The sequence below is a fragment of the Tinamus guttatus genome, unplaced genomic scaffold (assembly GCF_059628265.1).
Source record: "Tinamus guttatus ecotype Peru unplaced genomic scaffold, ASM5962826v1 Tinamus_guttatus_pri_ptg000397l, whole genome shotgun sequence".
In the NCBI taxonomy this organism is placed as follows: domain Eukaryota; kingdom Metazoa; phylum Chordata; class Aves; order Tinamiformes; family Tinamidae; genus Tinamus; species Tinamus guttatus.
In genome coordinates, this window is record NW_028288931.1 from 3,095,822 (window position 1) to 3,122,201 (window position 26,380).

At 51.3% G+C, this 26,380-nt stretch overlaps 1 protein-coding gene across 1 annotated transcript in view; it reads left to right on the forward strand.

Annotated features, from left to right (window-relative positions):
- The window catches only part of EPHA10 (EPH receptor A10), a 36,347-nt gene that overhangs the window by 4,282 nt on the left and 5,685 nt on the right, over window positions 1-26,380 (forward strand). The window contains exons 4-10 of the mRNA XM_088531164.1: window positions 9,729-9,884; window positions 10,949-11,290; window positions 18,164-18,288; window positions 21,338-21,500; window positions 23,065-23,173; window positions 23,960-24,015; window positions 25,567-25,692. Coding sequence (XP_088387290.1) covers window positions 9,729-9,884; window positions 10,949-11,290; window positions 18,164-18,288; window positions 21,338-21,500; window positions 23,065-23,173; window positions 23,960-24,015; window positions 25,567-25,692 — 1,077 coding nt within the window. The remainder of the gene's footprint in view (window positions 1-9,728; window positions 9,885-10,948; window positions 11,291-18,163; window positions 18,289-21,337; window positions 21,501-23,064; window positions 23,174-23,959; window positions 24,016-25,566; window positions 25,693-26,380) is intronic.

Sequence of the window (26,380 nt, forward strand, 5' to 3'; positions counted from 1 at the left end):
CCTTCACGGGTCCCAAGGTGGCCAAGATGGTGGAGGCCAGGTTGCCACAGAGCCGGCCTCCCCCAGCCTTCACGGGTCCCAAGGTGGCCAAGACCGTGGAGGCCGGGTTGCCACAGAGCCGGCCTCCCCCAGCCTTCACGGGTCCCAAGGTGGCCAAGATCGTGGAGGCTGGGTTGCCGCGGAGCCGTGTTCGTCTCCACATGTCACTGCGGTGCTGCCTCACGTGCAGGGCCTCAATGGCTCCCTGCCCTCTGTGGGTGACCCTTCCTGCTGGCAGCCGGGGGCTCCTCTTGGCGCTGCGGCTCGTGTTCAAGGGCGGCTTTCGGTGAGAGGCACCGAGGCCGGGAGCGAGCGGCTCGCGGGGCGCCTCAGCTCTGCCCCAGAGCTCCTGCCCGCTCTGAGCGTCTCCTCGCGGCCTTCTCGCCCGCGGGCCGGGCCGGTGTCCGCCATGGCGTCGCCGCGTGCCGAGGCGGCTCCGCGGGGCCAAGCCGCGTGTGGGGCTGCCTGCCCCTCGGCACGGGGACGATGCTGTGGGGCCGGTGAGGAGCAGCCCACGGTGGCCTGGGGCAGGGGTGGCCTCAGGGAGCTGTGGGGTGAGGTCCCCGCGCTGCCCGTGGAGGCCCTTGGTGCAGGTGCCCATTGGCACCGTCCTGAGGAACCCGCAGCTTCTGCAGGGCCTCCAGAGCACAGATAAAAGCATTATTTCTCCCTAGGCTTGTGAATCCAGGTTGGAATTAAATCACAAAATCGCTTCCTTGCAGTAGTGATTTAAGCATTGAGCTCATCCTGCTACTGTGAGAACATTCGTGTCCTTACACTGAAATTAGGAGACGTGTAAGAAAGGCTAATAGGATTTACAGCTTTGCTAATTGTGGCTCCAATAAAGCCAAGCCTTTCTCCTGTCCATCCTCCTATACGGTGTTATTTCTCCAAAGCCATCGTGAGGACCTGACAGGTGGTTGTGGGTCTGCACGTTTCTGATGAATCACTTCAGCAGCTGAAACGCAGCCATCTCCGGGGTGGAACTGAGCAGCTTTAGCATCTGTTTAACATCCCTCAGACAAGAGGAGAGGTTCTGTCACTGCAAATATGTTTATCCTGCTTTTGTCATCTCATGTATATCTATAGCCAGATGCTGGCTTGTGCTTACTGTGATTTTTAAAACCTATTTCAACAGATGCAGAGTGGGAAGTGGAGGGCCCGTTGCGCTGTGGATGAGCATCTGTCTGTCCCTATTTCATTTTCAGTCGGTTTCTCAGCATTGATGTCCTTTTACCCTTATTTTTTTGAGACAGGAGCTGTGGCCCCTTCATGCCGTTCACTCTGCAGTGTATTGCAACGGCTTCTGTGTAAATGAAACCCTAATGTGAAGGATCTGCCTGACGTTTGCTGTGAAGTTGTCTTTTTGCTTCAGCTTCTCCATCCAATCCCTTGCAATATCTGCAAGGAGAATTTCAACGGAACCCAAGGTTAATATTTACCAGGCAGATCTGTTGCAAATGAGACAACTTCAACCAGACGTTGAATTAATATGATGGAGACCATTTCCAAAAATAGCTGTCAGCCGCTTTTGTTTGACAGAAGTGTAAATTTGTGCCGTAGCTGAGTTTCCCCTTCGATTTATTTCCCTGCAGCTCTGGCAGAGGCGGCGGGAGCCATCCCAGACCCGGGGATAGAGCAAAGCCCCTGCGCAGGGGCGTTGCTGAAACCTGTTTTAGGAAGGAAATACATTTCCAAGTGCTTTGTCGGGAGTTTTAGACCTCCAGGCGGGTTTGGTGTTGGTGGAGCAGGTTGATGGTGCAGCGGGTGGTGCTGCCCTGTCTTGGTGCTGGCTCTGGGGTCCATGTGGCTCCTTCCCGCTGAGGGCGAGCGGAGCAGGGAGAGCCGGCGCTGGCCCCTGTGCTGCCTCCGTCCTGAGCATCCTCCCTCCTCCTCTAGGATTCTTCCCTCTAGCCCATGGAATAGGAAGCGGGATTGCCGAGTCCCATCGCGGTCTGTGGGAATAAAATGCTCCAACAAATGTTGTGGGTGACAACAGCGGGGGAAAAAGGACCCTGCCACAAGGGCCAAGCTGAACACAAGAGCGCTGCCACGGCAAAGAGCATCAGCCCTTATTAATGACGTGCACAAATGCACTCCGATGTGGGGCCCATTTCCATCCTAGCATTAACAGAACGGGGAAGGAGGTCGACGATATTTGAATCGGGGCACTTGGCCCTTTGGGCTGAAGGTTCTGTGTCTGTCTGAGCTTTCCAAGCCCATCTGACTGCAGGGGGTGCTGAATCTCTGCAGGGAGATGTGGGCAGAGGGGTCCCCTCTGAGGGTCCCCGAAATGCTCTGAACAAGCGTTCCAGCAGAAGAGCTGCGGTTCCTTCCAGCGTTTACCCTGCTCGGGGAGCTGCTGGGCCAGCCCTGGGCTGCGTCCCCAAGCAGGGCACGTCTCAGGCTGCTCCAGCCACGAGGTCCCGGGTGGCTGGTCATAAAACCCCTCCTTGCTAGGGGTGGTGATAGCAGATGGGATGCACAGAGCTGTGCAGCGGGCGATAAAGAGCTGCCTGGATCTATTATTGGATTCATCAGTAGCCTGCTGAAAAATGGAGGAAACGGGATTGCCGGCGCCGCGCCGGTTAGGACAGGGAGTGTTATTAATGGCTGTGACTGTGGCGTGGATCCGGCGGCGTGCGTGGAGTCATTACGCTTTGTGACAGCTTGTAATTGCTGCTGTTAATGGTGAGCCAAGGTCCGTGACAGCACAGCCTGGGTCCTGACGTGGCCCTTGGTGCTGCAGCTTCATCAACCCGTTTTCAGGGACCAGAGCGCGGCAGGGCCTGGCGATGCTGCCTCTACCCCCGTGCAAAAAATCACTCCTGATGGGCTCTTGTTTATCCCCTTCTTGGAGATTTTACTGCCTTCTCGTGCAGTCTCCTCCAGCACTTTCTTTCCTTCTTGTTTGGAAGGTTCTCCTAATGCCTGGTATAAATCTCCTTTGCAGTAATTTAAGCTTAGCTTCTTGTCCTAGCCTCAATGAACAGGGAGAACATTTCTCTCTTGGTAGATTGTGCCTTGCTACAGATACCTCAGGAAAGTCAATATTATCTTTCCTGTGTTTGGCTTCTTGAGTAGTAGGTGAACAAATGGATAAGCAAAGCCTTCCAAAAGATCATCCCACCTATTGTGAGCAATAGTTTTGCTGAGAAAAACACAGCTTTAAATGCTTTGAAATAAGAGCAGTTTCTTCATTGCTGTCAGGCTTTTGTTAGATGTAAACTTGGTCAGCGTTTTGAGCAAACTAAAAATGAACTTCTTCTGTGAAAGATTTAGATCCAAGTCCTTGATTTTTAATTTCCAATAGGAGGTGCTAAAATAGGGGCAGTTTGTCTCTTACAAATGCAGTCTTTTCATTTGTGCCCCTTGTGCCTCCCGTTTTCTGCTTGCCTTTTTGCTGCTGAGCATCCCAAGATGAATGCGGGAAGGAGACGGTGCTGCTGCCCGACCTGCTGCTCCTCTCGTCCATTGGGACCTCCAGGAAGGAGGGGATTTGCCCCCTCGTTTGGTGTGCCAGGAGGCAGCATTTATGTCTCTTCTTTGGGCATCCTGCTGCCCTGGTGTCTGCAGATGGAACATGACGATGTCATTTGAAAATTAATTTAGACTAAAAATGTTTTGTCTTTTAGTGCAAAGATACCTCCTGATTTTCAGTTCTGCTCTTCCATTTAAATACAAAAAGAGAGACCCATGTATGTGGTGCTTAGAGCTTTTGACTTGTTTCATCTCTTACACCAGCTTACAAAGCTGGATACGCTGGAGTTTTTGTTCTCTGACTGATGCTGGAGTATTGCACATAATAAATTTATTGTGTCTCTTGGATCCCTGCGAGTTGCCCAGAACACGAGGTTTTGCCTTGGAGCTGCACGCGGCTGCCAGCAGCCTGTGCCACTCTGTGTGGCCTCCCGGGGACGGAGCTGGTGCCCGGGGCTGGGACACAGAGGTGACAGGGTGGGAAATGCGGACCGTGCTTCCAGGGAAGGGATAAGGAGGGATTTTCCTTTTTCCATTCCCCTCGGTGAATCTTTCCCTGCTGCCGAAGGAATTACTGTCAAGGAAACTTCTGCTTCAGCCTCCTCTCTGATCCGTGTTGTGGCTTTTTTAGGTGCACAGGCCACGTATTGAAGGGATCTTGAATGTCCCCTCTCCCCTCCCCTTAGCAGCCTCCATGGAACCCATAATGTCTTAGGGTCGCTCCATCTCTCTGTCAACCGCGCATACAAAATGCCGATATAAAATATGTTTCTCCCTTTTTGAGAGTAATGATCAAGCTTGGGGATGTAATGATCAAGCTTGGGGATATTTATAATTCTGGATTGCATATTATATTTCTGTATTACAGTGTGTCTGAAATAATTATGGCTACGGAAATTGTGGCAGACCCAGACACAAATTACCCTCTGACACTTAATTTTAGAACAAACTACTCCGAAAATTACAAGCATCACAACTCGTTTGCTCAATTCCTGTCAGGCTTCAGGTTACAAATACCTGGCTTCTAGATGGCCATAGTGGTTATTCTGCTGAAGCACAGGAGAAGGGATAAACGTCTTGCCCGTGGCCAAGGGAACTTTGCATGGAATAACGCACGGAGCGGGAGCAGAGGGTCCCGGAGATACAAGTCACTCTGTCCTCTCCATAGGGATGATGTGGGAAATGCATTAGTGAACTGAAGAAGACAACAGCAAATAGCAAATTGCATTTGGCTCAGTGGATGCATCTGCTTCCGTCTGTCCTTGAGGAAAATTCCTGCATAAATAGAAATGGGTTTCCTTCCCGGAGTGCTCTTGCCCTGAATCTGAGCAATGTGTTCCTCTAGATATTTGAAGACTATCTTACTAAATATGCCTGGGTATTTAATTTTCTTCTAGGCTAAATCATTCAGTTTAATTTCCACTCTTAGGAGGTCATTGTTGGAGATGCACAAAGATCTAGCCCCTGGACATAGGTTTTCATTTCAGTGCTCTTCAAATTATTTCACAAGGGCAAAAATGAGAGTAGAGTTATCCTGAAGGTTTCGGAAAGACTGGGAACATCTTGGACTATAGACTGTTGAAAAGTATTATTGAAAACCAGTTATTAAAAGAAAAAAAAAACTTATTGAAAGGAGAACTACTTTTGAATTCTCTCCACAGTGGCACAGCCTGAAATATCCATTTTGGCAGTTAAGGTACGGAGATAAGGGGAGCTGGAGATCCAGCGCTCGTATTGATCTCTGTTACACGACTTTGTCCCTCTTGTACAGGCACACACATTGGACAAGATTTCTTTCTCTTCCTCACAGTGGGGCTCTGTGGCAGTATCATTCACTGCCTGCAAAATATTGATTACAGTTTTTGCAATAAGACAAGGCGAGATTGCAAACCCAGCATGTAAGGGGAAGACAGGAGAGCCTCTATTACCCAAGGACATTTGTTGACAAGGCTCTTCACCAGCTCAGGATAGATACCTTGAAACTTTATTCTATCAATATGTTTTTTACAAGGTGCCCTGTCACTTTTTGGGCAGCTTGTCCTCGTCTGCATGCACTTTTTGACAGCTCTTCTTCCATGCTGCTAGCACTGATGTTGATGTTCAGAAGAGCAAACAGCTGTGGAGCACTGGGGAGTGATGCCTGCTGCAGTGATGGGCCACGTCTGAGGCCGGAGAGGCTCTGAAGTCTGTAACGGGGGCTTAATTTAATTATATGCTAAACGAAAAAGTGATTTTGTTGTTGTTGCTTCAAGCCAGCCTCTTGATAACTGCATTAGCTACACCCTCATCCTTGTGTTTTGTGAAACGGTACGTCACGGCTCCTTCTTCTCCATGCCCTTAGTGATTTTATGGAGTTCAGCAGTGTTTCCCCTTGGCCATCTCTTTTCCCCCCGCGCAGCCGTGGGCTCCCAGGGCCCCCTGGTTAAGTGTTGTGCTTATCCGTGCAGAGAAAACCGCTCTCCAGAGACGGATAATGTCCCCAGGAGGGTCCAGGTGCTGGTTGTTCAGTGTCACCTGGACCTGGAGCTGCACAGGCAGGGCCAGGGATAGCGAGGAGCAGCTCTGCTCCTGGCCAAGGGGCAGCACAGAAAGGGTCAGAGTCCAGAGAGTGACTTCCCTCCACGGGAATGAGTATTTTTGCTGCATTTTGTCTGATTTTTGTATTCACATTAATACAAAGTTGTCTGGGTTAAGTGGCTTTATTCCTAAACCCATGATGTGAAGCAATTTCCACCTAGTATTTAATCTTCCATCTCGGCTCATTCTCTTCATTTTTTATGCTAAGCTTCAGTATTTACTCAGGTCTCAGCCCCTTCCTCTGTGAAATGATGAACGCTTTTTAATTAGAAGACTCATAAGCTGCTGGGAATGGATTTTTGGTTTCACCGGACTCTATTGATTTGTCTGGGGCAGTGTCAGTGAGCATTGCCTTGCTTCTGCTCACATTTGTCTGATTAAAAACCCGCTGCCTAATTTACAAAACATTTTGCAGCCGATCCCGCTACAATATGCCGAGGAATCCGGGTTCTCACAGGGGCTTGGGGAAGGGTGGAAGGTTTTATTGCTTCAGCAGAGCAGGCCTGACCTATCGACAGGATTTACAGGTGCAGGGAGGTCTGTGCAAGGAGGGTGGCAGGGCCAAGGCTTGTCCTGCTGGGGCAGACGCCGGCAGCGCCCGCTTTGGTCCCTCTGATGCTCAGAGCCTGTATCCTGCAGTCAGGGTGTCCCGTGTAACTCAGAGGAAGTCACTTTTAATCGCTGTTCATCGATTAACAAGATGAAGCTGCTCAAATTCTGGCGCTTTCTTGCCAATAAATGAGGATTTCAGCCAGGCATCTCACTTGCCATTTTTTTAGGCAAAACTTGTGTGCTCAGCAAACTGCAGCTTAGAAAATATCCTTACAAAGGAGCAGCTTTTGCCCATCCCTTGGAGCTGGGACTCGGAGGCCAGAAGTGTTTTGCCGAGGAGCTGCTGGTGGAAGAATCCAGCTGGTGGGCGTCGTGGTGCTGTGAGATGGAGATGTCGGTGGGGAGGGAAAATTAAAGATATCCCATGACAGTCCCACTCACCTACCACGCATGTTCCAGCTCAGCTTCCTTAGCTGCTCCTACTCTCCCCATGGAGAAGGTTGGCCATGAAGCTGTTCTCTTCTTGGTGGAATTATCCTCCCTTGCCCAGAGCGCTGCAGCAAATGTGAATGTAAGAGGAAAAAGTGCCCCCGAGGCCGTTGTGCCGGGTTATCTGCCATGCTGCAGCCCACATCGGTGCTGCTTGTGGTGCTGCTGGTTTCACTTGTTGCAGTCGCTTGTGTGAACACGTACGACCCAGCTAGAGAGGCAATTAATGTGATCCAACGTGCCTTTGGCTCTGGGATCACGTATCGTCGGATTTCATTACGCTAGTAAGTTGTAGTAGTACCAGAGGATGAGGAATAGAATGGAGAATAGTGTCAAAAAAAAGAGAATTTCCTTCTATAAATTGATGGACTGATCTTCAGAGCTGTCATTCCCTCTAGAAAAATTGGCACTGGAGAATAATAGGGATCCCTAAACCAGCTGCAGACCAAGAAAAACACTTGTAGGATGAGATGGAAGAGAGTGGGAGTTTATGTGAGAAGAAAAACTACGAGCTCCGCACATGATCCATCAGCTGTTCCCGCACGGAGGCGCAGGAAGGAACGGGCCGAGCTCCGGCCCGAGCCCCTCGCGTGGGCATCGCGGGGCCTGGGCTCCCGGTAAACACAAATAGAGGGTTTCATACCGTTATCAACGTCGTGTCCTGACAGACATTCTGTAAACTTCTAGTTATTAGCAAACAGGAGGGAGCAGCCTGAAAGATGCTTCTAGTTGGAAACGCTCCATTTCCTACATCGAGGTGTCAAACTTACGGAGCCCTCAGGCTGGCCGTTGAGTCCAGGGTCTGGCGGACGGATATTTTCTGGTTTTATTGCTCTGGCCCTGTGCGGTTTGTAAACAGGATTGATTTTTCTGTTCTGCCTCACAGAGGGTCTAAGCAGGGAGCTGGCGCCAGCGTTCAGATTGCGACGCCGTCACGAGGCCGGTTCCTCCGTGCGGATGGAGAGGCTCCAGCAGAAGCTGCGGCGGGCGGGAGGCTGCAGCACCGAGGCCTGGGGACCTCGGGCCGTCCCGGGGGACCGGGGGACCGGCCCGGTGCTGCGTTTCCTAAGGGGGATCCGTCCTCCAGGATCTCCCGGCAGCGCGAGCCCCGCGACGTGGCGTCCCGTCTAGCTGCAGAACTAGAATGCAAACAAAACGCTCAATTATTCATCCAAAATTCGTACTCACAGGGCACCGTGAATCTCTGGAGGTGTTGTGGTGGGTAAAATAACGTCTCTGCATGTTTGGCATTTTCAGCATCCCATGCAAGAGTCCTCCCCAGCGGCGAGACTGCGTCTGGTGCTTTGTCCTGAGATCACAGCTGGAGCTGCCAGTTTTACGTCACGCTAAAAATTCATGACCTGGAATGCACCGGAATAATCTGCAAAAGGAACAGGCTCGGCAGCCAACTCCTTAAAACTGATACGGGAGGGGGCTGCCTTAGCGGATCTCTTCATCTAGGAAATTTAGAAGTGATTAAGCTTAAATAATCAGGGAGCTGATGAAGGGGGAGCTGGAAGCAGCACAACATCAAGGAGATGAAGCCAAGCAAAACACGAGTGCTTCCGTAGGGCTGGAAATCCCTCTGGGATGAAGGCAGCGCTTCTCCTGGCCCCGCCGGGTTCGGGACGCGGCGGAGGCAGGACGGGAGGCGCGTGCGGCTCTCAGGGAGCATCTAGCAGTGAGAGACACGCGTTGATTTGCAGGCTGCTTCCTTTTCAAGTCTTTTAAGGTCAAGCTGAAGCTATTGCAAACTGCTTTTTGGAGTTTTAAAGCTTTTTTTTTTTTTTGCTTTTGTAAATTGATGTGGCTTTTCTGCAGAACTAGCGCCTGGGTGTCCTGCTGGTGGGACTGCTGTGAGGCTCTGTGCTGCTCCTGGTAGAGATCAAGCAAACCCTTGACCAGCGTGTGAATTACTTGTTTGTTTGAATATCAAAGGCACTTTTCAAAGGATAAAGGAAGCCAGCGTGTGTCCTATAAGAGCAAATTTGTACTCCTGTTGTTTGGTGACTTCAGTTCACTATCTCAGTGCCTCTGCTCTGTCATCTGCAATGTAAAGCTACAGCCACCGGTGACGCAGCCTTGTGGCTGGGGGCTGTACAGGAACCTCTGGTGATTGATGAGGTCTCCGACCTCTCCACTTCCAAAATTCCTCTCCTTTTTGGGTTGCTACTGAGTCTTGTTGCTTCCATGTTATTTCTATTCTGCCAGCCTGACTCTAAACACGGAACCACGTTTTCCATTTCTTGCATCCACTGCAGCCACTTCCTCCTCCATGTCCTTCCACTGCCTCCAGCCACCTCTTGTGTTGCTGCAGGTGGGAGCTGAGGTCTAACCGCTCTCTCCAGCGCCCTGGCAGGTTGTAGGGCCTGCAGCCTGGGGCAAAGCTGCAACATCAAAACCTTCAGAATGTCCCTTTTGGGGGTCAAACCAGAGGGCCATCTCAGGATCACAGAGATGCTCGGAGGAGGTAGCTTGGGTGATACCTGCCAGCCAGTGGCAGGCAAAGAATATCCCAGGAAACAGGGAGGTGAAGTCGTCTGTGGTTTGCTTGTGATGTTCTTTCTGTAACTCCCTCTCTCTCTTTTCAGCTTGCCTTCCTGGATTTTACAAGCTTTCCCTCCGTCTCCCAGGCTGCTCTCCTTGCCCTGAGCACAGCTTCACGCATGAAGAAGCCTCCACATTCTGTTTGTGCCAGAAGAACTACTCCAGGTCCCCATCAGACCCACCATCTGCCTCCTGCACACGTACGTCTTGCTGAAATACCCGCTTTTGGGGAAGAAAATGGGGCTGCAGACACTGCTGCTGTCCTGCATGTCCTGCAGAGCAGAGGGGGGTGCCTGGGAGGCTATCAGAGCCCAGGCACAGGTACATGGGCTACCGCTCCCCAGACGTGCTAGCCCATGGGAGCAGCTTCTGTGCGTGCGTGTCCCTGGGAGGTCCCACCTGCACAAGGGTCCCACCACGGTGAGGAGAGGCTGGCGACGCGGCGCTTGCAGAGCTCCCAGCCGGAGACTGCAGGGCCGAGACGTGATGAGATCAACGAGCCGCGAGGCGTGCGGGCGCTCCCCAGGAAAACCAGGGCACGGTCCTTTAGTCGGTGGAGGAGTTCACAGATTTTAATTAAATGGCCTCTAGTTAATTGGATTGGACCCTAGCTACTGTAGTGATAGATCCCACGGAACTGCCTGCGTGACAACGGGAGCCCCTCCTGATCCACCCGAGAGCGCCGCGGCCGAGCCGAGCCGGCGGCTCACGCGGTTTGGGAGCCAGATCCCAGCCGGAGCTGAGCGCATGGCAGGCAGGAGTGAGGGCTGTGTGGAGCAGCCACCAGCACAGGCTGGATACTTCTCAAACCTCGCTGCGGGTTGCTTGTTTTTGTGTACAAAACAAGTTCCACATGAACTTAAGGAAAAATTTTTTAACAGTGAGGGTGCCAGAGCACTGGAACAGGCTGCCCAGAGAGGTTGTGGAGTCTCCTTCTCTGGAGATCTTCAAACCCACTTGGACGCAGCCCTGTGCCACGTGCTCTAGGTGACCCTGCGTGTGCAGGGGGTTGGACTAGATGACCTCGAGAGGTCCCTTCCAACCTTCAGCATTCTATGATTCTATGAAAACCCTCCTTCAGTGCGGATGCTCCGTTCTGTGCTCCCGGGCCACACTGCGTGTCGCGGAGCGTGGTCGCGTCTCCTCGTGCGCCCTTGCTGCGCTGCGCACGGTCTCTCACTCCATCACCTGTGTCTGTTCTGCTGCTCCAGCTGCAGCCCCGCGTCCCCAGCACCCGTGCAGTGATGCCACCCTCTGCTTCCAGGTCCGCCGTCCGCTCCGAGGAACCTGGTCTACAGCCTCAAGCAGTCCACGCTGGTGCTGGAGTGGAGCGCGCCGGCGGACTCGGGCGGCCGCAGCGACGTCACCTACAGCCTGTGGTGCAGCCGCTGCGCGGGGCCGCGGCAGGGCCGCTGCGAGCAGTGCGGCAGCAGCGTGGGCTTCGTGCCGCAGCAGACGGGGCTGGTGGGCCGCACCGTCACCCTGGTGAACCTGGTGCCGCACGTGAACTACACCATCCGCGTGGCCGCCCTCAACGGCGTCTCGGCCGCCAGCCCGCTCTGGAAGCAGCCGTACGCCGAAGTGAACGTCTCCACGGGCCTCGCAGGTAGGGCCTTCGCTGGCTCTCCTCTTCCTCTGCCTCTCCTGCCCTCTCGGGGCCCGTGCTGACCGTGTGGGCTCGGGATGGTGGCAAGGGGTGGCAGGAGGTGGAGTGGCCCCGCGGTACCTGCAGCCACTGCTGCAACGAGCGGCCTGGGGCAGCGCAAATGAGATTCCAGCCCCGCTCCCCAGAACGCAGCAAGAAGCTTCAGCTTCTGTTTTTCCCTTGAGTCTTAAAAATACCCTCTGTGGGCAGCCTGGATGTGGACAGCAGGCTGCGGAGATGAGCACAGCTTTCTAGACAGCTGCTGTTTAATACAAGTGACTGTTGAAATCAGAGCTCACTCCCGTTTTAGCAAGAAAACAGATTCCCACTTTGTTTTGTGCTCGTGTGTCACATTTTGGTGTGTTAGTCTGTTCAGCTGAGAGTCTGTGCCTTTGTTGCTTGAAGGATGTGGTTTCTAGAGCATGTGTGTGACCACGGTCGTTGGTCTCTACCGGTGTCTTGGAAGTGTCCTAATGTGTCTCCTTTTGCACCACTGTTAGATCCCTGGGTGCTCGGTGACGAGGGTTGTTTATAACGGGGTTTCCATCTCTTCCCTTCTATCTGCAACATTCTCAATGTGGTTTTCGTAGATAGTGTGGAGAGAAGAGGAGCTTGGTGTGTTTGGAAGGCCATGGCTGGGGTTCCTCTGCAGCGCCCGCTCCGCGGTGGGTGACCCCGGTGCCTCTCACCGCGTCGGGCTGACTCGAGCTGGGAAATACAACCTCAGCGAGCAGCCGATGGGTTGAATGTACCCATCACAAAATTCTCTTCAAAGAAACAGCATTTTCAGCCTATTCATAGAAAAACCCCTAAAAATAGAATGATTCAGATATTGGTTATCATGTGGAAATGGAAACTTTGATTTCAGCTCTTTGCTGTGCTCTTCCGTGGCACAATTTCATGCTGTAAGTGCCCATTTCTATTTTAGGCTCCGTGTTTCTATTTTCTTACCGTGGGGGGAAGCCAGCACTGGCTCCACGTGCACAGGCTGGCTGGAGGGGGTCGTCCTCCGCTCCGTTGTTAGCGATGCCTAAGGAAAATCAGCTGTGCCTTGTTGTGTCCTTGTCTATTCCTCTGCGGTTCTGTTATTAATTTGCATGAAAACCCTTTGCCAAGCCACACTTAATGGAGACAGATGATCCTCACGTACCTCTTGGCAGGAACTGGCCAACAGTTTCATCTGAAGAGATTAAATTTTGATCTTGTTATAAATAATTTTCCCACCACTTGATCAAATGTTTTTGTGTGTGTGTTGCTGCTTGCTCTTTCCTCATGTAATAATTTTTATGAATCTGTTCTGTGGATGCTGTGCCACAGACTGCTCTTCAGCGGAGGTGTCACTCCCAATTAGGATCTTTGCTGCTCATGGTAGATTCAGCTCTGGGAAGATCTTCTCTTCCCTGAGCTCAGGTTATTCCTTATCCCAAGTCAGGCAGGTGAATAAAGTCAGATTGCTCCCTTCTGGATTCCTCCTGGGAATCCCAGCCCCTTACTCAATACTGCCTACTCCTAAAGGAGCTGAAATACACATAAAGAATATGGCATAATTAATCTTGTAATCTGCTCAAAATCACTGTCTCTTGTCAAGCTGAGAAGCTTCCGGATGCAGATGGGGCTGTGCAATTAGCTGAGCAGCTGAATTCCTGCACAGTCTGGGGAGTTTCTTGAGACACTGGCGTTTTTTAAACCTGGAATTGTCCCTTGTCAAGGTGGAGGGAGCCGGGGGGGACGTCCAGGCTGCAGCTTTTGTTCTTCTGCTCCTTCTGTGGGCTGTAAGGTGACCTCCTCGTGCTCGCTTTGATCTGATATGTGAAAAATGACCGTGATAATGAGCTTGTGTCTATCAGCAGAAAGGGAAGAGACGTCCCCTCTTCAGCATGCGGTGTCTCAAATCCGCCGTGCCTGTGACACCCAGGAGGCAAGAGGCTCCTGTCTGTCCCCAAGGGATCCCTGGGGGTGCTGCAGTCCTCGCTCCCCAGCCCCTGATCTGCAGATGGAAAACGTTCTTTGGAAATAAGCGGCGTTTGTCACCCGTGCAGCAGCACGTGGCTGTCCCAAAAGGATCCCTGAGCTATTTATGGTCTTGTCCTGCTTGGCACGAGCTGGATGGTCAAGGGTTAGAAAGGCTCTTTGGAGCGGGCTGCCTTCCAGCCGTGTCCCGGTCCTGGGAGCCGAAGCGATTCCCTTGCTCCTGTCACTGGAGCTCTGGATGGGGCTAGGGATAATAGGAAGGTGACACCGGGGTGACTGAAGTGGTGTAACTTCCCTCACAGCTGCAATATTGTGGTCTTGGGAACGGGGTTTACAGCAGCAGGAAAGCTCTGGCTCCAGATATGCAGAATTGGAGAACAAATTAAAGAACCAGGACCTTATTTAACTGTCAGATCCCAGCTCCTCTAAATAGCTCTGAGCACAGCTTTCAGACTGCCCTTCCCTTTCAGTGTTCACAAGAGGGAATTAGCAGTTGTTCGTTGTACTTGTAGGGGAAAAGGAAAGATGCTATTTAGCCTGCAGGAGGCAAAATTAATACTGTGTTTTTTTCTAATCTAGCCCCAGCATGGGGCTAAATAAAAGAGTTTGAGGAGAGAACAGAGCCGTTTACCTGCAGGAGCAGAGCCGCATTAGCTGTGTAACTGCACGCCGTGGGACAATGCCATTTATATTCCTGGCAGGGATCGGCTCCTATCTTAAAGAGCTTTTAAATCTGTCACAAATTAGTGATGCAGCCTCTATGGAGACACCCTCTTGTATTTGAGGCTGTGCAGATGTGGCTTGCGCCGCGCCAGGGCTCTGCAATGGGACGTCGTGTGTCCAAGGGGCGCTGGGGACCCCGGTCCAGCCGTGTCCCAGAGCTCGGGCCAGCAGGAGCGGGACCTGGAGCAGCCGCGCAGGAACGGATGATGCTCCTGGGCTGGTCAGGATGGAGGTGGGAATGTGCCCTGTTTTTGGAGGAGCAGGGAGATGTCCTCGCCGCTCGATGCCCCGCTGAGGGATGGAGGCTGCTCTGTGCAAGGCGCTGCTTTTCCGGGCTCCTTGACATTCCCCCCGCTCTCTGCCGTCGCCGGCAGCGGCGCGCTGGCATTTGTGAGCCTTGTGCCAGCCGAGCACACGCTCCCTTGGAGCTTCCTCGCTTCCCTGGCACCCGCTCCGCGCTCGCCATATGCTCTCCCTTTTTGTGGTTCGCGTGGAGATGCCAACGGTGGCAGGAGAGGCATCTGGAATGTATTAACGAGAGAGGCTCCCTCCTGGATTAGCTTAAAAACGAGGGGTTGCTCTGTAATTACACAGCTCTCTCCCCACCAGCCCCTGACCCCTGAGATCGGGGCTTGTTAACAAGCAGATGCAGTTGTCCTGGGACGAGCACAGGGCACCGTGGCTGGACCAGGACTTGCTCGTCCCCCTCTGGCACGGGGCAGCTCCCGCCTGACTCAGAGAGCTGCTTAATTAAGAGCAAGACGGAACGGAGTTTATAAAATCAGGCAGAACGGTGAATAATTTAATATTTGCTTTTTCAGAATAGAGCCACTGTTAGGGGAGTTTGAAATATTGATGGGAGACGGTTTTTTTCACAGTGTGAACTGCTTTATGGTCTGTGTGATCTTCTTTAATCCCCTTTAAATATGTTTGGGGCTGGTGCCTTCCTTTTTGGCACCTAGTGTGAGTTCTGCTGCACCGTGTGTTACTCAGTGAGTGTAATTTTTCCTGACAACTTTGTTAACAGTGGGGACCCCTTGCCAGCTTTTATCAGTCTGTCCTTAACAATACCTGTTATTAATATGTCCTGCTCAGTGCTGATCAAAGTCCTTTTGGATTGTCTCGGTTTCCTTAGAAAGGAGAAAGATTTGGACCAAGGAATGTTGTTAGACTCCGAGGTACAACAGGGCATCGCTGTGATATTTTATTGATGGGAGTTGCATAAAACAGCAAAGAGCACTTAACTCTACATTACAGGAGCAAAATTTAAGCTGAAGCCAGCGTGCTGCTTAACGGGCTGTGTCTCTTGACATTTGGTAAGACACAGTTATGTGCACTCACTGAGACCCTGAGGCTTGCAGCGGGGATTAGCCTTGGCGTTTCCCTTCCCGAGATGAAGGCGCACGTGTTCATCCTCACCGTGTCCTAAGGGATGAGAATATTCCTCATTTTCCCATCTTGATGAAATGTTTCTCGTCCATGAACGTCCTTCTCCCTGCTCCTCTCCATCAGCAAATGCCATATTATGGCTTGTGCTGTGCCAAGTGTGGCTCTGAGGCAGTGGAAATAAAGTGTGATTTGCAAAATTTGGTGAAAAACTGTGCAGAACAGGTGCAAAGTTGTTCAGGCTAATTACTGGTCTGTGAACTACCACAAGCAGGCACAGGGCTCCCTGCTGTTAGGGCACGTTTAAGGACTCGGGAGCCTTCTTGACACAAGGTTGCTGCTGACACCAGCAGTTTCATGTGCTCTCTGTGGCACAGACCTGTGTGAAGACAGTGACAGCAGAAAACGCTTTGCAGAATTGCTGTGCTAGAGGAATGACAAAGCTCACCTTGTAGCACCTTGTCTTGGACCTGACATCATGAATTTATAGTGAAACATAGGGCGAGGCATCAGCATCCGGAATTTGGAACATTTTTGGACAGAGCAGAGCACTCCCAAATAACCCAAAAAGCTGCCGTGGAGGAGTGTTGGCCAAAGCCCGGACAGGTTTGGAAAGTACAAAATGTTTGGTAAGTTGCCATGAGCGCTACGGGAGGCGCTGGCATGGTGAAAAGGTTTACCTGATGAATGCCCGTGCAAATCCCTGCAGCTCTGCCTTTTAATTTTGGTCTTTGAGAATGATCCAGGCCTCTGCATTCATTTGCGCTGCAGCTTTATGATGCAGCCGCCTGGGGAATTAGTCCCGTTCTGCTTGGGCTGTTTGGAACAGTAATAACCTTTTTATCTCACTTGGTGCTGCTGGAGTGAACTTGTTCCACCCTCTCCACATGCAGACAATTGCATATCCTCTTAAAGGTCAACTCTGGGGCCAGCGTATTTACTTGGAGAATATTTTTTTTTTAAAATGCCAAATAGTATTTAGCGAGATTGAAATAAAGAGGAAGCAATGTGTAGGGGAAGCGAGTTCATACAAATGCACAGGCACGCGCTGTGCTCCCTGCCTTCCTTTTGCTCTTCATGTGTCTCGAGCTGCTTTTCGGGTCCTCTTCTGCCCTTTCAGTAGAAGCTGAAAGGACTGGGAGTCAAGGAGCAAATCATCATGAATAAAACATCAGGGTAACTTTGTTCTTCAGCAGAGATGAATGGGCTAAGTAATAAATACAAAATTTCACAGGTACTTATGTGTACTTTCCAGGAACTCTTCCTTTCCGCAGGAGTCTCTGTGGGATCGCCAGGGTCAAGCAAATGTCCTGATTTGATGGAGAAGCAGGACAAGGGTGAAGTGGCTGATTCCTCCTGTCCCTGCTGCCCACCAGCTACTGAGGAGCTGCTGCAGCCTCGGGCCAGGGAACGGATGGATGTGGAGATGATTTTGCCCTCACCTGCCAAATCCTCCTTCCCCGGAGGCCAGGCAGGATTCGGCCAGCTGAATGAGCCTGCAGTGCTCCTCCAAACCACACAGTATTTCCACTCTCTCTCTCTTTTTTTTTTTTTTTTTTTTTAGGCAAGGAGACTGAGCACTAAAGGTGAAATCACTTGAAAGAGCCACTTAGCAAATTGGTGTCACAGCGAGAGCATCCCAAGTTGTAACTCTGGGTTGCAGAGCAGCGTCGCTGACAGGGCGTGCAGTGGGACAGGAGCAAAGCAGGGCAGGGAGAAGGAGACAGCAAGAGCTTTGGAGCTGGAATTCGAGCTCCAGCTCCTGTCACGGGAGCTGCTCTTGGGCAGCCACCAGAGATGGGGGTTCCTGGAGGCAGCTGGTGTGAGGAGTCGGGAGTTATTGGCTCTCCCGACATGTTCTTGCCTCCCTCGCTTAACAGGGTGATGTGGGGAGCATCGTTCCTCATGCCAGGAATATGGACATCCAGACATGGACAGGCTGTGTGGGGGAGGTCACACTTGAGCACCCACGTGTCACGGGCGCTAGTTTAAATGTCCACGTGCATCAGTGCAGCTGAGATGCTGAAAGGCGTGGAAAGGTGGTCGGAGAAAGAGAAGGCGTGGGAGAGCTGGGTGACTCTAGGAAAGCAGGAGTTGGTGCAGCAGAGCAAAGTGGAGCTGTGACAAACAGCAAAGGCTTCACCTTCAGCCAGAGCCTGAGGACGGCTGAGGACAGCAGCTGCCTGCCTTCATACCAGAGAAGTCAGCTTGTTTCGAGCCAAACCTGGTCAAAATGAGAATAGTTGGCAGGGCATCTTGCATAGCGAGATGAACTAAATAGGAGCACAAGCGCCAGGGAGGAGGATTCAGCGCGGAGCATGTGCTAGTTAGAAATAAAATAAACAGGCAGCTTCCCTGGGCCCCAGCCTGTGCACGCAGCCGCGCGTAGGCCGCTCAGCTCTCCCATCCTCCCAGGTGTCTGGGAGGGCAAACAGGATGGTGTGTGGGTGAGCCGGCGGCTGGGGGAGGCTGGAGAAGGCTTGGTGTCTCATCCAGAGATGGAATTTCACGCTTTGCAGAAGTAGTCAGCAGCCGGCACAGGCCGCTGGAGCCACCTCCCCAGGTGTCCCCATGGCTGTGACTATTTCCAGGCCGAAGCCAGCGGGTTTCGCGCATGGGAGGGGGAATCCGGCAAGCGAAACGTGACGATGTCCCAGGGACACCTCGGTGTTTGCTCCGGGGTGTCACCGGTGCAGGCAGGGTGAACCCAGGGCTGCCTGCTCATCTGCTGCTTTCCTCTCTCTGCTTTTCCAGCGCCAAGTCCCGTCACTGGCATCCGCACGGACAGAGTTGAACAGAAGAGCGTTTCCTTGTCATGGCAGGAGCCCGGCTTCCTGACCACCAACAGCACTGAGTACGAAATCAAGTACTATGAAAAGGTAGATCCTTTTCCTCTATTTTCAGTTTTATCCGACATCCCAAAGGGGTTCCCTGCTTCTCCTCTCGATAGCCAGCCCAACCTGTCATTTGTTACTGATGTTGGTGTCTGCGTCTCCACTTCTCTTAGCAGTAAACCATCTGCTTTTATGTGTTCAGTGGTGGAAAATGTGTATGTGTGTGTGCACACATGGACTGAGGAGTTGTGGAGGTTTCATTGGCACTGGTAAGTAACAGGAGCACTACAAATGGGGGCCAATAAAATCTTTTTGTGTTGAACAGCGTTATGCAATCTGCTCTGTTAAACCATGCAGTGCTTCTAGATCAGTGATGAGGTGACACCATATTCCTATCCTGCCCTCTCAGAAAGTGATGGACATTACGGACCTCGCTGCTTTAAGACTGAGTGCCACCAAACCTGGAACTTCAGGCTAGTGATCTGTGAGTGATCTTCCACCCTGGAGGGGGTGCAAGCAAACATTTTTATGACAGTCTCTTAATTTAAAAAAATAGCTGTTATTTGGCAGACGCTGTGGGTTGAGAATTTTAGAAGAAATACCAGTGGGCAGAGAACAGGGGAGATACTGTAAATCAAAATAAACGCAGTTTATGGCACAGTTCTGCAAATTACCTTATCTGCGTGTGCTCAGGCTCGTTATGAAACTGATTACATGTCAGGCAAACGGTGCAGGTGACATGTTGACGTTCTGTATTTAGAAACAAGATACCTTGAAGCTGATTCATATTAATACGATCTTCAACATCTGATAGATTTGAAGGGAGGAATCTGTGGGTGAGGGCAAATGCTGAAGCATAATACAGTAATTCCCTTGCAAATGGGCTGCAGCAATGAGATACACTGCCTATGTGAAATAACAAACTATCCTGCAGCCCAAAGCTTGGATAGGGAACTTAAACTATGGCTTAGCAATTATTCACTGAAATGAGGCTCTTGATGCTGACATGAAAATCAACTTAGTTCCTAATCTTTGCTTTTAAAGCCGTACTTTCACCATGGAGATTCAAGGGGAAAAGCATATCAAATAGAAAATACATTTCACAGTGACATCCCCAGCCTGGGAGAAGCATAATGAACTACTTTGGAGTTGTGCTGTTAATGCCAGAGAGCAGGACTCGCAGACCTCGTCAAGGCTGATCATCGCCCGTAATGACTGCACGGCACCTACGTGCGCGAGGAACCGGGAGAGGCTGGTGCTAAAGTGACGCACGGCCGGGGAGCTGCCCGCTGCGGTGCAGCTTGGCCTCACATAACCCCTCTTGGGATGGGGACAGAGACAGACCAATCTTCTTGCTAAGGAGAAAGGATACTTTGGTTTCAAAGTGTCATATTTTTTTACCTCCTTTTGTAAATTATCATTCACAATACACAATCCTTGACGGTCATTGTGAGTCTTTTGGTTAGTCCAGATAATGAGTTTCCTTGCTTCTCACTTGTGTTTGCTCACCTGCAGCCCAAGAGATTGACCTTCACTGCTCGGAATGGGCCTCCTCCTCCAGGGTCGGTCCCTGCTCCCGAGTAGCAGCCCCTGGGGAGGCCAGGACTCCCGTGAGATCCCTGTGCGGAGACTTCCAGAGCTTTTCCCAGAGCAGGACAAGGAGGCCTCAGCGCGTGGTGATGGGCACATGTTTTGCCCCTCCTGAGAGATGTTCCTAGTGATGCTACAAGTTTGAACAAGGAAGTTGGGATCTTCTGAAAGCGCTGCTGGCCAGGCAGCTTGGCAGTGACTGAGAGCGAGTATGGCCTTTTGAGGCACGGCTGAAAAAATGAACTCAAATGGTAGATGTGCAGAAGCACTGCAAGTTTTGCTGGAGCTCACAGAAAGGTTATGGTTTGCTTGGCTTTTCAAACGAAGGGAATGAAGCAGAGGCCTCAGAACGGCTGTTCTACTACATGAAAAGCAGAATACAAGTTCTTTCTGAGCACAGAGTTTTCATCAACGCAGCCTGCAGAGGCAGAGCACGGCCTTTCCTTAGGATGTCGAGCAGCTGCTGAATGAAAGGCTCTGGCTGTCTCTCTCCTCCTTAGTCAAGAGCAGAGAACGCTGTAGGTAGCTGGACAAGCAAATAAAATGCCAGAGAATAGAGCTGATAGCAAATGCACCTGCCAACTTTGATTACTCAGTGTGTGCTAATATACATTTATTTAGTCTCAAGAGAGTCGCTGCCGATGCTGGAGCAGCTTCTGCTCCAGGAGGAATGCTGCCCCGTTTCCTGGCTGTTTGCACACTCTCCAGCGGGGATGTGCCACTGAAGTGCAGTGAGTTTAATAAATCTCCCCACAGCTTCCTTCCTTTATTAAAAACCCAAGGCAGGGTGGTTTGCAGGCGTTCAGTGCGGCACCTTCTCCTGAGCCACGGCAGGCACCACCAGTGGGTGAAGCGGCTCCCCTGCCGCGTGCGCGCGGCTTTCAGCCTGCTGAAGTCTGAGATTGCTGATATCTTTATATGCCTGATAGGCAGACGGTGTCCCATCGTGCAGGGATAGTGCTCACGCTGTGATCCAGCATTTTTTTTTCCAGGAAACAGGAGGGTGAGCCTGCAAGAATGCCAGCGAGGGGGTGCACGCGCAAGTGCGCTTGTGTCCGTGCACACCCTCGTCCTCCTGGGATGGAGCGTGTGCTCAGCTCGTGTGCCCACGGAGCTGCCCTTGGATCAGGGGCTGTGTGAGACCCTCTGGCAGTGCCAGGGACACCCCATGTGCCAGCAGCCAAGCCTCAGTGCAGGGGACAGCACACGGAGACGCAGGGGACGGAGAGGAGCCTTGCGGGCTGGTACAGCTGCTCCCCAGCACCCGTTCCTCAGCCTGTCTTCATAACGCATCATCTGCTCCATCTGCTCTTCCATGCGACCTTTCAGTGTAATTTCTATTAATGAGACATCTAGTAAATGTATTCTTTTTATTGGAGTCTTTATGTTTAGACAGAGTGTCCTGATGGGACCCAGAGGCAAAGTGAAGATACAGCTGTACTCTGCCTGCTCCACGGCGCAGCTGTCAATCCAGTTAGATCTCTGGTGTTTCATTATTTCACAGGATCAGAGAGATCAGAGTTACTCAACTGTGAAAACCACAGCAACAACCGTGACGGTCAATAACCTGAAGCCTGGCACTCTCTATATTTTCCAAATCCGGACATCGTCTTCACAGGACTACGGAAATTACAGCCCTAGTATTGAAGTGGAAACCTTAGGAGAGTGTAAGTGTTAACAAGGCTTGTTATATATTGCTCTTCCACGTGCACAAGCAGCTATCAGATACTTTCAGCTGAGTCGTGGGGACACTTCTTGCTCACTGCTCATGCCCAAAACTGTTGGTTTCATGGAGTAGCATCTATTCTGTATACTGTCCTTCCCCTTTGAGCGTGAGTGATTTTGCTGTTGGGATCTAAGAGCAGATATTTTCCAGGCGCTTTCTTTTAATTGCATTTTCCTCTTCTGTGTTAACAAGATTGCTAGTGCCGACGTGCCTGTCCGGGAGATTTCTGCCCTTATTCTTCTCAGTACAGCATTAGTGAGAGCAGTGTGTGTTGCTGGCTCATCAACTCTGCTTGTACTCTGCTATTGAAGGAGAGGACATGGTCTCTGGGTTTTCTACTGCAATTGCCTAAGAGACTGCTTAGCAGAGCCAAAGTGACTGGGGTTTTGTGTTACATTGGCGTGATGTTCATGCTGGAACAGATCTTGCTGTCTGCATGTCATGAGGCCCTCAGACAGATGTTGGGAGGGAATGACTCTCAGGCACTGCCAGCATAACTGCATGAGACACGTTCCTTGCTCTTTGCTAGGCTGTGCAGCCTTCAAAGAGTGCTGCAGAGCAAAGGGTCAGCTAGCTGCACAGTCTGAGCAGAGGAGACAAAGATGAGCCTGGAAATTCAGCTGGAAATTCAGCGGGAATGGTTGTCCCGGATACGTGATGGCTACCCAAAGCCCCCTATCCATCCCGATTCCTAAGGCGTTTAGTTTGTTAGATACTTGGCTCAATAAGATCAGCCAACATCAGTATCACTTGCTGGGGCTCTTACTTTTCACAGTTTCCATACATAACTATAGTCCAGAAGCATCTTATTTCACTGACTAAAAGAGGGCTTGGAGAGATCATAGGGTTTCGTTTAATAACCCACCCTGGCTGGAAATGAAAGCCCTGAGATGACTGGCTCAGTACGACTCTCACAGATTGTGTTTAACAGGGCTTTAAATTGCATCCATTTACCACACAGAAGACATTTTCAGAATGAATTGAATCCAATAAAAATTTTATATAGAATGTAGCTTTCTAATACCCCTGTTTGCAAAAGCAGGAAAGGAAAGGATTAACGTGATGAAGGAAAACCATTTGTACGCCATAAATTTTAATATGTCTCCCCCCGCCGAAACGGGAACGTTTCTTTAGGGCTGACTAGCAGAACGGGGAGTGCAGCGGGCTCCGCGCGTTGCTCTGCTTGCGCGCTCCGCTTTGTCCCCTGCCTTAATCTGATTGCACCGGCTCGACACGCAGAGCTGAACCTGAATGTGAATCGCCTAAAGGACGCTGAGGAGTCGCTCGGCACCTGTGAGGGAATCGCCTCGGGTGAGGGTATCTGTGGTCTCTGTTGCATGGTTTGAGCTTGGAGCAGCTCCCTAGCACCAGCCGCCTCCCCCGTGTGCGTCTTTGTTGGGGACAGCAGCAAACGGGCAGCGTGTCCCTCAGGTTTTGGGACGCAGAGATCTGCTGCTTTGCCTGGGGGCCCGCGGTGCCAACCCTGTCCCCTTCCCTCCCGGCAGTGACGGTGGCCTCCAGCGAGCAGAACCCCGTCCTGATCATCGTCGTCGTGGCCGTTGCGGGGCTGACGGTGCTGGTGTCCATGGTGATCGGCATCATGGTCTGGAGGAGGTGAGTGGCAGTCACAGGCCTTACCTAAAACGTCTGTGTTAGTTCTCCTAAGCTGAGAGTTGGGATTTCACATGTGTTTTATTTCCTCTCTCAAAGACCATCTGTGTTTTTCTGGTTGGCTCCAGCAAAGGGTGCGTGGAGCCCCGGTGGCTGGAGCGCTGCCCTGCACGGGGGTCTGTGGAGTGGATGGATAACTCATCCTTCCCTCATCCTTCCCGTTCCTCTCATCAGGGCAGCGAGAACATATGAAATAGTTCAAATAAGTGTTTATGTGACAGGTGCCTCAGTTTAACAACCTGTAATTTTTAACTGGGAAGACCAAATGGAACCCAGAATGAAGAAGACAGTTCATAATGGATAACACTTAGGAAGTGGAAGTGCAGATTAGCAACTCTTTAACACTGTGTCCAGAGCAGGAGAGAGCTGCTGGTGACGCCGGCCTCCCCCAGCCTGGTCCTGAACAGCAGGGGACCAGCCTGGCAGGTCGATTCCTCCAGCTCCCAAACACCAGGGCTTAGGCACGAGGCTGGCAGAGTTTGTCACAACTCACCCCGAGCACCACGACCCCGTTGGAGCCCTGGGTTTTGTGCCAGGGCAGTTAGGGGGTAGCGCAGAGCCCTTAATGCAGTAGGGCTGTAGTGTTCACCACTGGAACATGGCTGAAGTGTCCCAGGGCTGTCCTCACGGGGCCTGGTTATGCACAGCGAGCCTCTTGGAGCCCTTGCAGCTGGAGAGAAGCAACAAGAGCTGCCCAGATAATAATACGAATGTTAATTCTCGTTGCAGACAGTGCGGGTACAGCAAAGCCAGCCAGGATGGAGATGAGGAGCTGTACTTCCACTGTAAGTGGAGTCTGGCCGCCGTGGTCTGTGTAATTGTGTGGGAATCTCCGTATTTATTGATATTAGTAACCCAGCTCCCAGCAAAGCAGCCTGGAATCCTTGTTTCTGAAGTGTTGTCATGCCGTGTTATCCCAGAGAAGCCCAGCTCAGCACAGCACGGCTCTCTGGAGACGGCTGGCTTGACAGCTCCATAAGCCAGTGTCCATCCTTCCTGCACACAGGTCACTGGCATGCCAAAGGGGATGGAGATGCTTTCAGGCTTCCACATGGCATATGAATTATTCTGTCAGCTTTTCACAAACAGGTATATGAGAATATAGCTTTGCTTTCTGGGGTTACTTTTGATTATTGAGCAGCAATGATTTTGCAGACAACAGTTGCCAAAGGAAATTCAAATGTCAGAATTGATGAATTTATTTGATTCCTAGCCTATGCCCATGTGCTCTTCTGTTCCTTGAAGCATTTCAGAAGCAGCAGAGCCTGTGTGCTTTTCAGATGAGCCATTGCTGTTTCATCTGCTTTTAAAAGGCCTTGAGTGTTGCTGATGTGCCCTCAGAAGCCTGCAGAAGGTATTTCCTGCAAAGTTCTTCTCAGAGGAAGGGCAAGCAAGCTGTTTCTCAGGCCTCCTGCCAGTGGCGTGCAAGGTAGAAGAGAAACCTTGTGTGGTGACCCCTTCTAGGAGGGACTGGGCAGCCACAGCACCAGAGAGCTCTGTGGTTTGCTCACCCCAAGCATTCAGCTCTCCCATCAGATGCCTTTGTCTTGCACAAGGAGCCGAGGAGGTACCATAGCATTTCAGCCGAGGCCTTGTGAGCAGCAAAGCTTTGCTCTTTAGTTTGTTTAGTTTCAGGATGCATAAGTTAGATTTTTGAGGAAACCCCCAGCAAGTGAGCAGGCATTTTCCCTCCAGACCTCTGCAATAGCCTCTGTGAACGGGTCGGCCTCGCTATGAGCAGTGCTGGCCGTGCTACCAGGCCATGTCACTAAGTAGCAGCCCCTGGGAGATATTTTACTGTATTCTGCCCTAATCAAAGGGCCCCAGAACATGGTCTTTGGTCCTGCTTGTTTATCCCTCATAGAGGTCTTGGGACCAGAGATGAGTTGGATACTAACAATTCACGTGGGTGGCAGATGTAGAGGAAACAGCCCTGGAGTGTAGCTGTGCTCCAGCCACCCGAGCAGATCCGGGTGCAGTGAAACAGGCAGTATCCACGCAGGATGCAGCGAGCTCAGCTGAGAGCCGTGGTGTTGAAGGGCTTCTAGCTGCTGAGCCAACGTGAAATCCCCAGGAAAGGGACATCTCCTCCCCAAAACAAGCCTTGGGCTCACACGGAGACGGCAGGATGCAGCCTTCCCCCAAGGCCTTGGTGAGAGCCTGTGGAAATTGAGGACAGCAGATGTGCTCTGTGCAGGGCACATGGCAAGAGGTCAAGTGCACCGAGATGCCGAAATGTTGGAAACTCATCCCGTCCTGGCTGGGCAGAGCCTTGGCACACTGTCCTGGCACACATTTCTCATGCATTCTTTGTGTATTTCCCCACTTTCCTGCAGTTAAAATACCAACGAGGAGGACGTACATCAACCCCGACACTTGCGAAGACCCCATGCAAGCTGTGCACCTCTTTGCCAAAGAACTGGATAACTCCAATATTAAAATCGAGAGAATCATCAGCACAGGCAAGTTCCACATCGATGGCCATCCAGGGTGGCTCCAGGGCCCTCTCCTGAAGGATGTTGCCATTATTTCCATGGCTATGCCGGGGTGGCAGTGGGCTCACTGGGACATTCCCCGTTTGCCCCAGCGAGGACGTGGCAAGAGGGTTGGTTAATTTTAGTGTAGAATCTGGCCGTAGCGTTCCTGAATGTCCTTCAGAGGGACAAAGTGCAGCCAGCAGTGAGGAGCATACCAGAAAGTGTCAGCATTTATCTGCATCTGGGCAGTTTGACAGCAGCACAAAAACTATTTATAAATATGTGAACTTAATGATTTATTGATTTTCATCAACTTCACTGCCTAAAACTTAAAGCAAATTAAAATCCCTTCCCTGGGTCCTGAGGCTTTAATCGCTAATGGGCGCCAGAACATGGGAAACACGATTATTCTCTGTCATTTTTCCCCTAAAGATGTATTCAGCTGAGGAAAAAAGAGATGGAGGCAGACAAGGAGGAGGGATTTGCCTACCAGCCTAAAGGACGTTGTTGAGGGGAATCTTTTTAGCTGCCGAGCAGAGCAGCTAACACAGTAATCCCAGATATATTTCAGAGGCAAATTGGTGTTTGAAAAATGGTGAAATAAATTAGTCGGGAAGACATTTAAATATAGAGACTTCAGGAGTGCATTTGTCTCACTGCTGATCTAATAGGT